Source organism: Atractosteus spatula, chromosome 9 (assembly GCF_055471065.1).
Source record: "Atractosteus spatula isolate fAtrSpa1 chromosome 9, fAtrSpa1.hap1, whole genome shotgun sequence".
Lineage (NCBI taxonomy): Eukaryota > Metazoa > Chordata > Actinopteri > Semionotiformes > Lepisosteidae > Atractosteus > Atractosteus spatula.
This window is the reverse complement of record NC_142714.1, coordinates 38487903-38503177: the sequence shown is the minus strand read 5'-3', so window position 1 is coordinate 38503177 and position 15275 is coordinate 38487903. Positions and strand designations below refer to the sequence as shown.

The window sequence follows — 15275 nt, the reverse complement described above, 5'->3', positions numbered from 1 at the left end:
AAAATGGATGGATGCCTTAAAAGACAAGGTACAATTTACCTTGTTTTCTTTACTGATGTAGTCCAGCTGAAGACACCATGGATGCGTCCAGATTCTGCTGAGCACCTGGAAATCCTGGAACAGTTTGGTCCCAGCTCTGCCTCTTCCTCCCTCTAAACTGCTGCCCACACCTGACCAGAGATTCACTTTAGTACGCCCTATTTAGCAGCACAACTCAGGCCAAGCTTTTCATTTTTTGAGTAAAGGAAGTGTGAAGTCCTAAATGCAAGAGCAATAAGTCTTTCAAGAACAGATTCTCATTTACCTCTAGAAACAGAGTACAGACTCTCTCAGACTTACACAAAGAACATTCAAAATAGTGCACAGCATAGGACAATCTAGTGCTAATCTAGTAATAATAGGACAATTTAGTGTGCAGAGGAAAGAGGCAGCTGTCATGCATTTTGCAGTCAGCTTCCTGTGTCTTGTTCCTCACTGCCTAGTGTGAGTATTTTCACTACCTGTGCACTGTCTGAAATCATGTCTGCCACGTGTTTGCAGTGTAACCCTTGAATCACGGCTAAAAAACAAACTAGTGATCTGAAAGGCATAATTTTCAATTATTACAATAGTTCAATGATAAACGTTTTAAGTACAAATGGAGCATACAAAGGCTTTTTCCAACTGTAATTTTCGACTTAAGTTTCTGTGGTTCTATTACGCTTATGTAAGCCGGGCAGCGTCTGTACTCTGCTACACTTGACATGACACAGAAATGTAATAAAGTAATAGTACCTTATTATTTTGTACATTGTTGCATATACTTCTCAAGATGTGACCAGATCAAAAAGGTCTGGGACATGTTAATGTATTATTTTACAACCTTGTTCTTAACCTTATTATTAAACGTAGAGGTAGAAGTACTAGTATTTGTAGCATTTTGAAGCAGACCTGCAAGAATACATTGTTTTCTATAAAAGACTGACGGCAGCTACAGGGTTAAACCATATTAACTTTTAAATAAAAAAATCCAAAGGTACTGTAAAAAGCCTATTTAATTTGAATGCAATGGGTTTACAAGTGTAAAAAGTATGGAAGCTATCTAGGTCACAACACAATGAGTGAAGCCTGCAGTGCCGGTGGGTAAGAATTGTAGCGGTGTACAGTGGTACCAGCTTGTGATGCCTTACAGTGCTGGTGGCTGAGTGGTTTAGCTGTGTAAGTGGTACCACCAATGGTTTAGTATGAGGTACAACTGAAGGATGTAGTCGCAATCAAATGATTGAGCCCAAGAAAAACTGCCTGAGGCACAACATGGAGGAAAGCACAATCCACACCCATATATGGAACTGACACAGACTGGATGAGATGTAGACAAGGTGTAGAGGTGGTCAATTTAAAAAAACAAATCCTAATTGTTAATGGACTAAAAATGTGGTCACCCTGAAGTGCTGCTAAACTCAGGTCTGCTGTACCTACATACTGAGAAAACTTTAACTCCTCAGTAAAAGCCTTCAAGGCCTTACCATTACTTGTAAAAGTACAAGAAACTATCTATGATACAGGCCAAAGTAATATATGTGCTGTATGCTCGTAAAAATGCAAACATTTTTTAACTAAGCATGCACACCTTGTGTTCTATAAGATTAGTGAAACATAAAATCCAATTGTTTCACTTATTTCTCACTACAAATACACAAATCCTTTATTGTCTTATTTGAGATACTCTCAAATAGAATAATAAAAAAACAATTATTTCTTTATATTGCTCAAACTATTGGAAAAATACTTCTGAGAAAATTGGATGAAAAGTGCATTGAACTACAGTTACTTTTTTAAACTCAAAATTAATTCAATGATCTCAAATCAAACCATCCTACAGTTCTATGTGTGGGCACAACATTGAGACTGGGAAGTTACTGACAACTCAGCATTTTCAAAAGACGCTCAAAATTTGCTCTACCATTCTATCTTGAGAGTCAATGGGAAAACGTTTTTTGAAAGCGCAGTAAAAAAATGCATTTAGAAATAAGTAGTATTTATCATTTGATCACCAGTGCTCTGTGGCTCCTGTCCTCAAGTGATGCAGATCTAGATTGTTTTTAGTAAGCACCTCGTACACTGGAGGAATTTCAGCAAAACAACTATGAAAACCACAAGTATCTGCATATAAATATTCACACTATGAAAGTTCCTTCGATTACAATTATTTGAAATTTCTTTACAGCTACAGGTGCAGAATACTGAGCCTGTTGCCAAGTTAGAGTTACATAGGTTTTGAAGAATAAGTCATGATGCAATCATGGGCAATTTTCTAGTCTCCTGAAGTGAAAACTTCTTGGACAGCTTAAATGACTAACATTAACAATCCCTAAAGCATTTGATTTTAAAGGACATGGGAACTTGTTCAGTTAACCTACAGAACTTTGCCAAATGCCACTCACTGTTACAACAGAAATCTTATTTCCTTACAATCATAGACTACAGCTCTACTTAAAAATGTCAAAACTGGCACTCTAACTTCCTAAAACCAGATAAGTCCTCTGGCACCTGTTTAAACTATTCAGCCCTTTCGTAAGGCACATTTTCTCCTAAAAAATGTAAATTACTACAAATTAAAAAGGGCTTAAGTTCAAAATGAGATTTAGCCAAACAAAAATCACTACTCAGAATGACTGTTAATAAAGCAGAAACACACAAAACTGCATGCATCTGGATTTTTCAGTGACAGAATATAAGTAAAAAATTGTTTTAAAAGGACAATAATTACAATACATTATCTGAACAATGGAAAAAACAAACCATGTCATAGGCATATCATTACATCACAGGGCATCTATGTTTTATCTGTTGTGAACTGAAAACATTCAAGAAATCAATAATTTAGTGTTTCTTCCTGTTGGGAAAAGCTACGATAGCTGGTAGTGGATGTGCCAAAAAATGGAAAGTGGAAAATGGCTTTTAACCTCTGAAAATGAGATTACTTTGTTTTCAAAATGCAGAGGCACGTACAGCCAGATACTGGTTGCCAGTGCTGCATTTGTACCGGTACATCAGGCTTTCTCATTTTTGTGTACTGGCACTTCCTTATTGATTCAAGGAACTAAATAAATTCTCCGATAACTACCCACTTACAGTTTTAATCATGTTCTATTCAAAACACAACTGACTCTAAACTGTAATGCTTAACATGTTAGTATGGGTGTGTTTTTTAGTCCTGTACATGAGTACCTTGAGTTCAGATAACACAAGAAAAAGAAAAATGCTTGTTTCCTAAGCGATTATTTTGACCAATTCTGAGCCGTTACTGAGCACAGGGATCATTCTTCCTACAATTCAAAAGAAAAAATCAATGACGAGTGGGCAAATTTCTACAACAACTCAATTGCATTATTTTTTCCAGGCAAAATAAGCTAACATATAGGCTTCCTTCTAACCGGTATTTTACCAACTAAAGTTTTTGAGGGAAACAACTGGGGAAAGGTGCTAACGACACTTTTTTTTTCCTCCTTCAAGCACTGCTGATGCTGTCCTTACCTGTGAAATGCTCCAGGTAGTACCGATACAACTTGCACTGAATTGGAGTCATTCTCACTGCCAGAACGTACTCATGCTTCGGAGGCAAGAATTTTGTCAAAGCTGTGTAGTCCCGTCTCTGTAAATGAAAATGTCATCTTTATTGAAAATGTTGTTTTACCAAAAACAGGATTCCCTCTTCTTTTAAACGCTTACTGTGGAAAAACACAATACAGGCAAAGTCAAATAGTGTAAAACCGTAATATATAATATAGTTGTAAAATTATATATATATATTAATATAGTAATATTTAATTTATTGGTAAAAACAGGACACTGAATGACTGACACACAGATTAAAAGAAAGAATGTTCACTAATTGTATTCTATGTATATTCTGAGATAATGTATTACAGCTTAAATAATGAAAAAGCAAACAGGGTAACAGGATAGAATTAATCGAGCTTCAGAGTGCAGATCAGCACTCGTTTTCCATTTTCCTGGCTTATGAAAGATAAAACAAAACCATTATTCAATCCTTACTTACAACTCTAGCAAAATAAAATGGATTCTTGGGCAAACTCCTTCAGGGCTGAGTACAAAGAACTGATAAAATATAGAATATAGAATTTTTAACAATTTCTGAATGTGAAAATAATACTGATATGGCTTTTTAACTGGTGCAAGGTAGGCTATCTGCTCACAGGCCTTCTTTTCACTCTGGCACTAACAATGTAACAACGTACCCCCTCAAAGAATGTGATGCTTGAGAACTACAGTCATGATGTGACAAGCATATGTCAGGGGCAACGCACTTGAGGCAGACATCTCCAGATTTCTAAGTCTTTTAAAACTAACCCCAGAAAGGGAAAAAAACTGGGAAACCAAAGGAAGGCATAGCAAAACAAAAATTAAAGCTGTAAATGGTTTAGGCCTCTGCTCTGAGCACAGGTCAAGCCTTTCTGTGCAGAGACTGCTGATTCTAATCTGTGCTATGCTCTCCGCCAGCTATGACTCCTCGCGGGGCAGCCTGTAACTGGCCAAGAACCGTCAGAGTTGGCAGCCTCGAGAGCCGGCCACGGTTTCCTTGGCCTGCTACGCAACAGTGACTGCTGGAGCTGGCCAGGTGCCTGTATGTTCACAGCGCTCTCATGAGGGCTGCGTCAAGTACTTCAACCAGCGGCTAATATCTGCTGTCTGCATTATGGGCTTGCCGACGGAAAACAAAAGACTCCCATCTATAAAAGGAACTGACAGGTCTGACAAACCGCTCTAAAGTGCAACCAGGGCCCACACGCTCACCTGAACGCAACCGGCCAGCATTTCATACAGGATGTGGGCTCGTTTCTTCATCACCCTGACGTCACTGAGCGTGGAGTCGGCACACTGGCCATTCTGGATGGGGTTGATGAAGCGGTTCCTGAACTCCTTCACTGATCCCAGAAGGTTCTCTTTGATGAAGTTTACCATGCAGTGGTCTGAAACATGAGGAAATTAGTACATTTTCTGTTTATTAAAAAAAAAACACCAAGATTTTGTCTTTATAATTGTAACTGGGCTGAACCCGAAAATGTCAACTCTTTTTCCTTACTTTCGAGGCCAGTTACATCAAATAAACAAATTGAAAAAGACTAATTTAACGCCTTATTCAATAGGTGTTCAAGATAAAAAAAACACCAGAGATTACTGAATTCTGCAAGTCATGTTACTTAAAAATACTGTGCATCAGCATGTAACTCCTGTCCTCCTTAAACAAGGTTCTCCTATTTGCATATACAGTATGATACTGAATGCTCTAGTTCTTACTGTACAACCACAGTGCAAAGATTAATCGATGTTATCTTATTCACACCATCTTATGCCACTGAAGACCAAATTTCAAACAATGGGCAAAAGAGTCTTCTGTTGTGCAGCACAATGTCTGTGGAGCTCTCTACCCAAATCCATTTCAAACTCTGAATCCCAAATACTTTCAAAACCCTCTTCAACACTTATTTATTCACAATAGCTAATTTAGTTTTACTCTTGAATTTGCCGGGTTAGTTTAATTGGATTTTTATCATTTTACTTCTGTCTGTGTGGCCATTTTGGAAAAGAAAACAAGGTAATTTTCATCTGTACATACACTCAATCAGATTGTTCTGCAGTGGAGTTCCTGTCAAAACAACTCGCCGCCTTGTTTTAATGGAATTCATGGCCTTTGATATTGCAGAGGACTCATTTTTTAAGATATGTCCCTCATCACAAATTACAAAGTCTGGACCTAAAAGAGAGAAAAAAGCAGTAAAAAATCCAGTTAATAAAATCTCCACTTTTAGTTAATTTAACGCAAGTGAGACAAGAAAGTTGTATGGGATTCTCCTTCAAAATCCAGAAACCCAACTGGTATAAATAAGAGAGAAACTGTGTTAATGTCAGTTGTACACTAATATTATTCTACAATGTCTGCCACTGAAAATGATCCTGGAGATGACTTACGGCTAGGGTACTACAGCAGAGAAAGGACGTTCACTGAACAAATTAAACAAACAAATTGAACAAACTGTTCTGATCAATTTCAAACAGCTTTGATATTTCATTTGTGAAAGCTGATTAACCACGGCAATTTAATTTAAAAAAGATTCAAACACATATTTTTGCTTGTGAAGACAGCACTAAGGACCTCAAGAGTTCAGGTTAATAAGTTATTTACTTTGGTCAAAATAAAACCATCTTAGTTTTCAGTCTGTAATTTTACAAATTTCAAGGTTACAAATTTCTCAAAGCAGCTAACAAGTACAACAGCTAAGTACAACAGAACCTTTTACTCTGTACAAAAAAGATAGCATAGATAGCATAAAAAATAATAATAATTTAAATGAGGCATGCAAAAGATTTAATTCAATGACAAATTCTAGCATTTAAGCAGCTTTTAAAACTCACAGAATTTCAATGTTTTTTCTATTAAAACAAAAACAGTGAAATCTGTACTTGCTCGACTGAGCAACTTAAATAGTTCTGATAAAAAATAAGGTAAAGATAGAAAATTAGCTATACCATTTTAATATACTGGTTTGAAGACAAGTAAATCACGATTGTCACAGTCCTTTCATGTGCAATTTAAATACCAAGAAAAACTGCATTGCTTTATAATGCCTCTACGAGCCCTTGTCTCAGAGGAATCCCAAACTTCAGGGGTACTCTGTGAAATGTACCTGGGTCAACCAGAGTCTTGTGGAAACTTTCTTTGAGCTTCTTGCTTTTAATGTTCCTGCCCTGAGTGAGGTTGCGATACATTTCATAGCCCATTATCATGACCCCGCCATCCTCCTGCCAGCGCTGCAGCATGTAAGCCCTCTCCTGCGGCCTCTTCACTGTAGCCAGCTCGTTCACCTGCAACACAGCACAGCTTTCACAACGCCGATCCATCATGGCGGCCAAAATGGGAGCTCTAGAATGTCACTGCCATGGAGATCGGTCTTAAAGTTGAGTTTTTAAAAAAGAAGCCATGGAAAGAATCAAGATGGCAGAAAGCTGGAGCTTCATTTTCTAAATCACATGGCTCAGAACAAGATATTTTAAGCAAAAGTTGACAATAGCAGGCCAACATGTAATTGTCATCGTTTTGGGCTTCTTTCTGTTTTTTCTGTGACACTAGTGTGCTTTTGTCACCTTCTTCATCTCCTTTCAGAACTCAGAACCTGAATGTGCGAATTTACAGGTTTAGATTATGTAGTGATGATAAAAAAAACTATTCTGTAAGAAAATATAAGGGATTGTGAAACAAGGTAGCCAGCCACATTGTCAAAACTGATATCCTGGTTTCATTCAAGAAATAGATGGATGTGATCTTTGGCTCAAATAACTACTAACTTCTTAAAGAGCTAGGTGTGCCAAAAGGCCTCCACTCAATTGTAGCCTTCCTATGAAAGCTCTGCAACATGTTACAGATTTTTTATATGATGCAAAGCTAACAAAAACATTATGGTTCTGACATCAGAAACTGATTTTCACATAACCAGCAATAAAAAGGAAAAGGTTTTGAATCACTATGAATTCTTGCCATTAAAAACCTCTTTTGCGTTTCCTTACTTTTACGATCACTTCTGTGTCACCTGTTTATTGCACAAAAAAGGAATTATGTCCAATTATACAAGTAAATAAAGGAATTAAATTCTAGCAGTGTCGGATTTGTGTCTTGGAGGGTCTTGTAAACAATGCTAGCTCACATAGGTAATAAAATTTACATTATTTTAAATATCAATATAAATCACTTAAAATAAGTTAAAATACTTCATACAGAACCCTGTTTTAGGAACTGTAATGGACTATATCTTGTAAATGTGAAATTGGTCAAATCCTGCCAGCATTCATGAAGGCCTATATTGAGATTGTAGAAATAGATTTTTAAGCTCTTAAAAAGACCATTATGCTTAGTTTAGTTAAGTTACAATGTTATAGGATTTCGTAAGACCCTGTTACAAGTTTACAAAAGCCACCAGAATGAGAAGAACCTCCACCTGTTAGACACCCAGGATAAGAACACCGACTTTTTTCTAGTTGTTTTTGTTTTTCCAATACCTCTAAACTTTCTTCATCCTTCAAGCCCTCCTGCCATTTAGCAAATTCGTTCAGCCAGTTGAGGACAGTGTTGAGGGGACACACCACCAGGGCGGTGCTGAAGTCCAGCTTTTCACAGAGCAGCATGGTGTGCAGGTATGTCACCACCTGGAACACAGCACACACAAAAGCCACCTCACTATCCTCTCACACTGACACTCCCCCAAGACCAGGGACAGCATGCTTACACAGCAAAACCCACATTTACAGTTGCAAACTGGTGCTTCCAGAACAGTGCACAACTTTAAATTAGAGTACAATTCAACCACTGTAAAGTGTTCTCCAGATTTTTTACAGTTTTACAGATTTGTACACTGTTATAGTGCATTATGGGGCTGGGCGATATATAGAAAATGTATCAACAGCGACATTAAGAATCTCTCAGCGACCTTATTTTGCTTATATCAGTATGTTCGGTAACAGCTTTCCCCACTGCTTTCATGAGCGGTCCCCTAAAAAAAACACAACACCCAATTGTCATATCCAGTCACATGCTTCTGCCTCGTCCAACCTTCGTTCTTCATTCAAAACACAAAGAAGCGTGCCGGGCATGAGACAACACGAGCGCTCATGCTGAACCCCAGTCAGGCAGGAATGACTCAAGTACAAATGAAGACGAGCTGGTATCTAAAAAAGATGCAGTGTCGATCGTTTGGTCATATGTTGGCTTCAGCAAACAGGATACTGAACAAAGAGAAGTTAGATGTAAACTCTGTTGGAAAACCGTTTCTGTGCCCAAACGCAAGACGGGCAACTTGTTTCATCACTTTGAAACACAACCATGTTGTGGAATACGAAGAGTGCATGGCCAAAAAAAAGAGACAGACTGACAAGCATGCTCATGGCCGAAGTGATTCCCCCAAACAGCTGTCTCTAATACAACCATTTACTAATGCCACTCAATACGCAAAAGATTCACACAGAGGGACATGATAACTAACGCCATTACATGCTACATAGCGAAGGACATGGTCCCCATAGCTACAGTGGAACATAGCGGTTTCAAAAGACTCATTCAAACCCTTGACAAGAGATACGTTGTGCCCTCAAGAAAATATTTTTTCTCAAACTGCTAATTACTGCTCCATCATGCTTTTATGTTTTACAGAATGCATCTCTCAAGAGAAACATTACAACAGCCAATACAACTGTCTGCTTAAACTTGTTTACCTTCTGCTCAGAGATTTTGGAAAGTGCATCAGAGATGGTGTTCAACATGAAACGTCACATGGAAAAATAAAATCCTGAATGTGTGTTACATGGATACATCCATTATAATCCTAAGGCATGAGGACACAAGGATACAAACCCATTTTTATGAAGATCGAGAGCAGGATATAGGAAATCATCAATTTGGATCATCTCAAATCTCCATTATTTATTAGGATAAGGCTAAAATATAATATACACTGCTACATTTTATATAGAAACGTGTATACATAATTGTGTTTCAATAACAATACACAATCAAGTTATTAGCACTAGAACAAACTATTTCCTCTGGGTTTTCCGAATAACATAGCAGTGCATTTTTATATACTTACTTGCAATGTCTTTCCAAGACCCATGCAATGAGCAAGGATGCAGCCTGATCCTGAGGAATTTTTTGCTTTCTTTACAGATTCACAGCAACAGTCCCACATAAACTGTACTCCTGTAAAACATACATATAAATGTTTAAATCACCTTTCAAGGAGAATACAATTAACCTCAAATTACCTGAAATGCTTTAAAAAAACTTTAATAGGAAAATGACAAACCTTCATTATCCAACGAACCCAGAGCTAATTCATACACTAAGCTGGAACAGTAGGACCCTGCCAAATTCAGAATAATTGTACATTTCCAATCTTTGGAAAATCTTGAATTTCAGTTGTCAAGCTTTAATGAACAATTCCTGGTGATGTAACAAAACAAGCACACGGTTATAAAAAAAGCAGAATATAGGAAGAGATGTCCTGAAATTAACAAAAGCAGGTGACTGCAGTTGACTGAGAAGGTTGTTATGGTCTGGTTTCGGTTACCATTAATCATGCAACAGTAGATCAAAAGATTTCTAAGCAGAAATAGTTGGACTACGAAGCTTGCGAAAACTAGGGAAGACATTGCAAGACTGAGTCATTCACTGAGTCAAGTTTTGCTGGAGTTCAATGGTAAGTGAACTTGTTTAGGTTTTGTTGAAATACTTCTTACAGTTTCTCCAATGGAAGTAGATACACTGGCAACCTGCAAGTCCTAAAGTAGTGCAATGGGAACTCTCTTTTTAAAGACAATTCAGTCTTTTTTATTTTTTTTTTCTATATTCATTATATGAATGCACTATGAGCAACCCTTTTTCAGCTTCAATGGGTGCCCATGTCAAGCTGAAATTTTGTGCAGCATGTTTGAGCCAACGGAACATGTACAGGTTGTATAAAACTTGCTTTTTGTAAAACACTTTAGTTTATTTTTCAAGCATACAACTGTGCTTAAAGATCCGTACGTTACGAAAACTGGAAGACCAATCAGTGAAGTCGACGAGCAAGTGCTATTCACTGCTGTCAAAAATCAAGTCACCAAATCCTATCTAGTGTACAGCGAGCATTTTTTCCCCAAACTGAAACAATCACATCTGGAACCTGTAACCACATATAACGTCACCACATTTTAAAGTACAGTACAAATACACAAAATAGACCAGATTTCATGGTCCATGTAAAGGCTAGCTATGGTCTGTTGGGTTTTGGGTGCAAAACCTTAATGCTGTATCAAACATTCTTTATATTTGTGCAGCACGTGTCTCCCACCTCTGAAGTATGGCACCCAACTGGGAGACACATGGCAGCCATTATGCGCCAGCAGCCCCACTACTCAGCAGATCCGGTGGAAAAGTGAGAAGTTGGTTCATTAATTGAATTAAGGGGGAAAATAACGCAAGACAATGGTTCAAGCACCACAACCATCTCAGCAAGAGATTCATTGTTGCCCTGCGACTATAACACACTTCTCTGTGGTTAAAATTTGTTATCGGACAATCGCACTGAACGCGTTCCAAAACAAACCCTAGCTTACCATCGACCTGGTGAGGCTTTAGCTTGGTGACCAGATTCCTGTGGACTTGCACCAAGGGCTCCTTAGTTTCCTCATCTTCATCCAGCACCAGCTTGGTTGTTATAGGGCAGGTAACTTGGGAGGCTTCTTCAACAACAATGACCTGACAAGCATAAAGCACAGCAGTTCTCTGCAACAGGATACTGGACGAACACACATCTGGAACATATTAATAACATTAACAAACACACAAAACATTGTGTGCACTTCAGTATACGGAGAGCCCATTCTTTTTTTTATTGTTTTGCAAAGAGCATGTTTATGAGGTCTGGTCAATTATCGCATACGAGAATCTGTTCTGAAATAAAACCTTGCACACACACAAACTATGCCTAACACCACGCAATACAGGACATTTCAACAACAAAGGCTTCTAAAATGGTGGTTTTTAAACATTCCAATAATGCAACTTCTGTTACTAGGTCAGGCTTTAAAAGGCTTTTAGATGCGTCTGAACTCAGATTCCTCAGCATGCAAATAACTATTTCTTTAAAAGGATTTAAATTGCGTAGATTAGGGATTCCCACATATGTAAACTAGCAAAAAGAATGTATATAAAAGGGAAAAGGTCCAAATGAAAATATAATATTTAACAGTTTCCACTATAGGCAATAGCTTTCATTCTTTATTGCTCTGTAGCAGATCTCCACCAGCAGAAGACACAACTGGCTTCCCAGCTCACCTCTCTCAGCTTCTCTCTCAGCTGCTCTCGCTCTGCAATTCTTTTCCGCCTCTCCTCCTCCTCTTTCAGGGCGTTCTGCGTCTCGGACCGCAGGTTGTCATCTTTGATAATCTTGCGGATTTTCTTGCGGCCCTTCGCCGCGGACTTGGAGTCGTCTTCCTTGCCCTCGTCCTCTTCATCGTCGTCGTCGTCACCATCACCATCTTCCTCTTCTTCAGAGCCACTCTGAACAGAAAAATCCCCGTCAGCCTGCTGCCACACCGCCACATGCTTTTCGAAAAACTACAGCACTGTGGGGCGCCAGCCCACAAGGGGGGCATAAACCGCGAACCCACTACAGGGTTAACTTGACATTCACCACACAAATCTCTTCACCTACACAAACCTCTTGTTTTCCAAATCTAAAATGTCCATAAGGTGTGGCTCTGTACAAAGACTTGGGGGTGCTAAGTATAAGAGAGTCATTTCTGTTTGCAATAACAGGAGTTTAGCAGCCTCCTCTCTTGAGAATATTTTAAGTGTAACGGGACATGTTGCTGTAAAAGGAGAGAAAAAAAGCAGAAAGTGATATTATGACCAGAAATTTACATCACGAAAAAGTTAACAAGGACAAAGGAGAATTTATTAGACTTGGCTGGGTAATACTGGGAAACAGGATCTCAAGGTAAAACCGCCCTTTAACATTTTCACACACATCGGCACAGTAGTTTTGAGAGCTCTAAATTCCAAACTGAATTCAAAATGTGCTGCTTTGAGTCCCGCTAGCACCTTTTCTTCGCTGGAAGAATCCTCCTGCACTTTAATGCGTCGTCGCTTTTTCTTCTGCTGGTAGCTTCGTTGATTCTCTTCAGACCCGGCTTTCTTTGAAGATCTGGGGTGGTACAAGATGACATGTTTGTGAAGCAAAAACTGAGAAAAGACTTCTGCACATATGCTTATTTGAGCACATCTTTGTTTGTTGGCCTAACATGTCAACTTGTTTAATTTTGCTCCTATAAAAATTCCCACTTTCTGGGACAAAAAACACAGGATGATTTTAATCCTTCACGAATCTCAATCCTGTATGCACCTAAGCAACAAGATCCCTTTTACTGTCAAATTCATCTCAGTAACAAGATCAACAAAGGGGTTCTACAGACTACTTCTCAATTCTCATTTTCATTTACAGACAATATGAAAATGTGTCAACTACTGAAACTATGTCAACTTTTGAAGCTATAAGAATGACCAAAGGCAACAATCTAAAATTATCACCATCAAGCAGAATAATTAGATACTAATTTTAAATAAAGGTTTTACAAAAGTTTTCTACCTTCATTCAGGAGCTCACAATTAACTGAAATAACCATTAAATTAACTGATTCCATTTGTTCAATGTTTAATTTAACACAATATATGAGGTATTTTTGGCTAGATTTTAATTTCTATAAAATAAGTCACAAAAGAGTAGCAGTGGATACACTTCATGAATTATCTTGAACATAATACCACATCAGAGACAATTGAAATGGTAATTATAATTCTCATTTTAAATTGAATACAAATAAATTTAACCCACCTGCCTTGCCTTATCTGAAAATAGTACATTTTGTTCATTATATATTTGCTGGTAATACAATGACACTTTAACTGGAAAATATTAGACACTACTGACATCTAGAGGCAGAAAAAATATATAAAATGAGATTTCAGATCATGAAGTTAGTCTTATATCTTCTAACAGTACTTTGAGGATTTCTGCATTTAAATCATACTTAAAAATGTCACAAATAGAAGCAAGTTTACCAAAGTTTATCAGGTTTACCAAAAAAAAAGAAATCCTCTAAATTTGTAGTGCATCAGTAGCATTAACAACTCTCATTTCCAAAGATATTGGAAGTATGGAAAATTACAGTTATAATCATAGTCTCAGGATATACCAATGCTTTTCTGACGGAATAGTAAAACTGCATGCAACACCTTCTGAATTATTAATCCCTCTACACTACAAATTATAAAGCAATCTTACCTGGTTCTAGGGCGATGATCATCTCCCTCAGAGTCACTGATATCCTCACTCACTCCAGACTCTTCAAAATCAGAGTCGGCAGAATCGTCACTGCTCACTATCAAAGGACAGAATCAAACAAATAGGTTACTGCTAACCGCAAAAACAACAATTCAGCAAATGAATGCACTATTACAAGTCCAAAAGAAAGAATGGATCATGTTGTTTTTGTCCTTCAACCCATGGAAGGACTACACTGTCAATGCTGCAATTCCGAACATGAAAGTCACATTAACAACGACTAAAAAAGTTTGGCAAAACGGAAGGAACAAAACAAGGCCTTTCAAAGTGCACCTGTCTATCTGCAAATGCAAATACTCCATTTCCATAAATCATAGTACTCACCTGAGTTATTTATGCCTTTTGAGGGATTATGTTTGGGAGACTGCCAAGGTATATATAAAACATTCTCCTGACCAGTTCACTTTTCAGGCTGGTATGCATTGACTTTCATAGAAAATGTCAATCATAACTGTAATAGCATTTTACATATACTACAGATGGTAGTGTATATAAATGTACACAATAATCAAGAGGGAGACAATCAGTTCAACTTTTATTGTACTGTATTTTACAACTTGTGTGAGATTACCTCCTTAACCCAAGTCCAGACAAAGAAGTAAAGAGTCAATGGTAAGTTCTCAACATGAAAAGAAGGAGATTTCTATCGGGTAATAGAAATATTATTAAATAATGTGTCCCACTAGATACATTAATGTGTGTATAAACATGGACTTTAACAGAAATGGTTTATTATCACATTTGGAAATCTGTGAGTACTCTGAGCATAAACCTCACATAAGCAATAGACTTGTGTAAAAATACAATGATCCATAGTGAAGTCCATTAGGCAAATAATGGATTCTTTAAATTAATTAAATGTATCATATAAATTAAAAAAATATATAATATAAATCAATTAAATCTAAATATAAAGATTCAGACAGGTGAACATCACTTGCAATGCAATAGCTCTGTATTAACCCCATCTGACTGAACAAGCAAAATGAGAAAAATACAAAAGTCATAGTTTAGAAAAGAACTAATCCAGGAAGACTCCTGACAATATACTTCTCACCCACAAAGTACAGATGCTTGGAAATGCCATCTCTGAACAAAGAGGTTGGATCCCAGCATAACCAGATTTGGTTTCCTTTTAGCTACTGTGCCACTCAAGACATCATATCACATGCATGCAGGACTTCACACAAATGGTAAGGACACTGAAATGTACGTTTCCTGCCAAACAGTTCCCTGTTGGTTTAAAGAATACCTGGTTTACCTGAAGAAGCCTCAGTTGCCTCCAAACCAGAACAGGCATTTTAACAGGCAATACATGGAGGAAAGGAAAAAAAAATAATT

General features: G+C 37.6%; 1 protein-coding gene across 2 annotated transcripts in view; it reads right to left on the bottom strand.

The window, feature by feature from the left end:
- The window catches only part of atrx (ATRX chromatin remodeler), a 106356-nt gene that overhangs the window by 44996 nt on the left and 46085 nt on the right, over nt 1-15275 (bottom strand). For both annotated transcript variants that reach the window (XM_088924636.1, XM_088924637.1), the window contains 11 exons: nt 13875-13971; nt 12635-12737; nt 11867-12091; nt 11146-11287; nt 9639-9748; nt 8056-8202; nt 6690-6867; nt 5621-5758; nt 4798-4973; nt 3517-3634; nt 40-170 (listed from right to left, as the gene is read on the bottom strand). In XM_088924636.1, the coding sequence (XP_088780762.1) occupies nt 40-170; nt 3517-3634; nt 4798-4973; nt 5621-5758; nt 6690-6867; nt 8056-8202; nt 9639-9748; nt 11146-11287; nt 11867-12091; nt 12635-12737; nt 13875-13971 (1565 nt within the window). The remainder of the gene's footprint in view (nt 1-39; nt 171-3516; nt 3635-4797; nt 4974-5620; nt 5759-6689; nt 6868-8055; nt 8203-9638; nt 9749-11145; nt 11288-11866; nt 12092-12634; nt 12738-13874; nt 13972-15275) is intronic.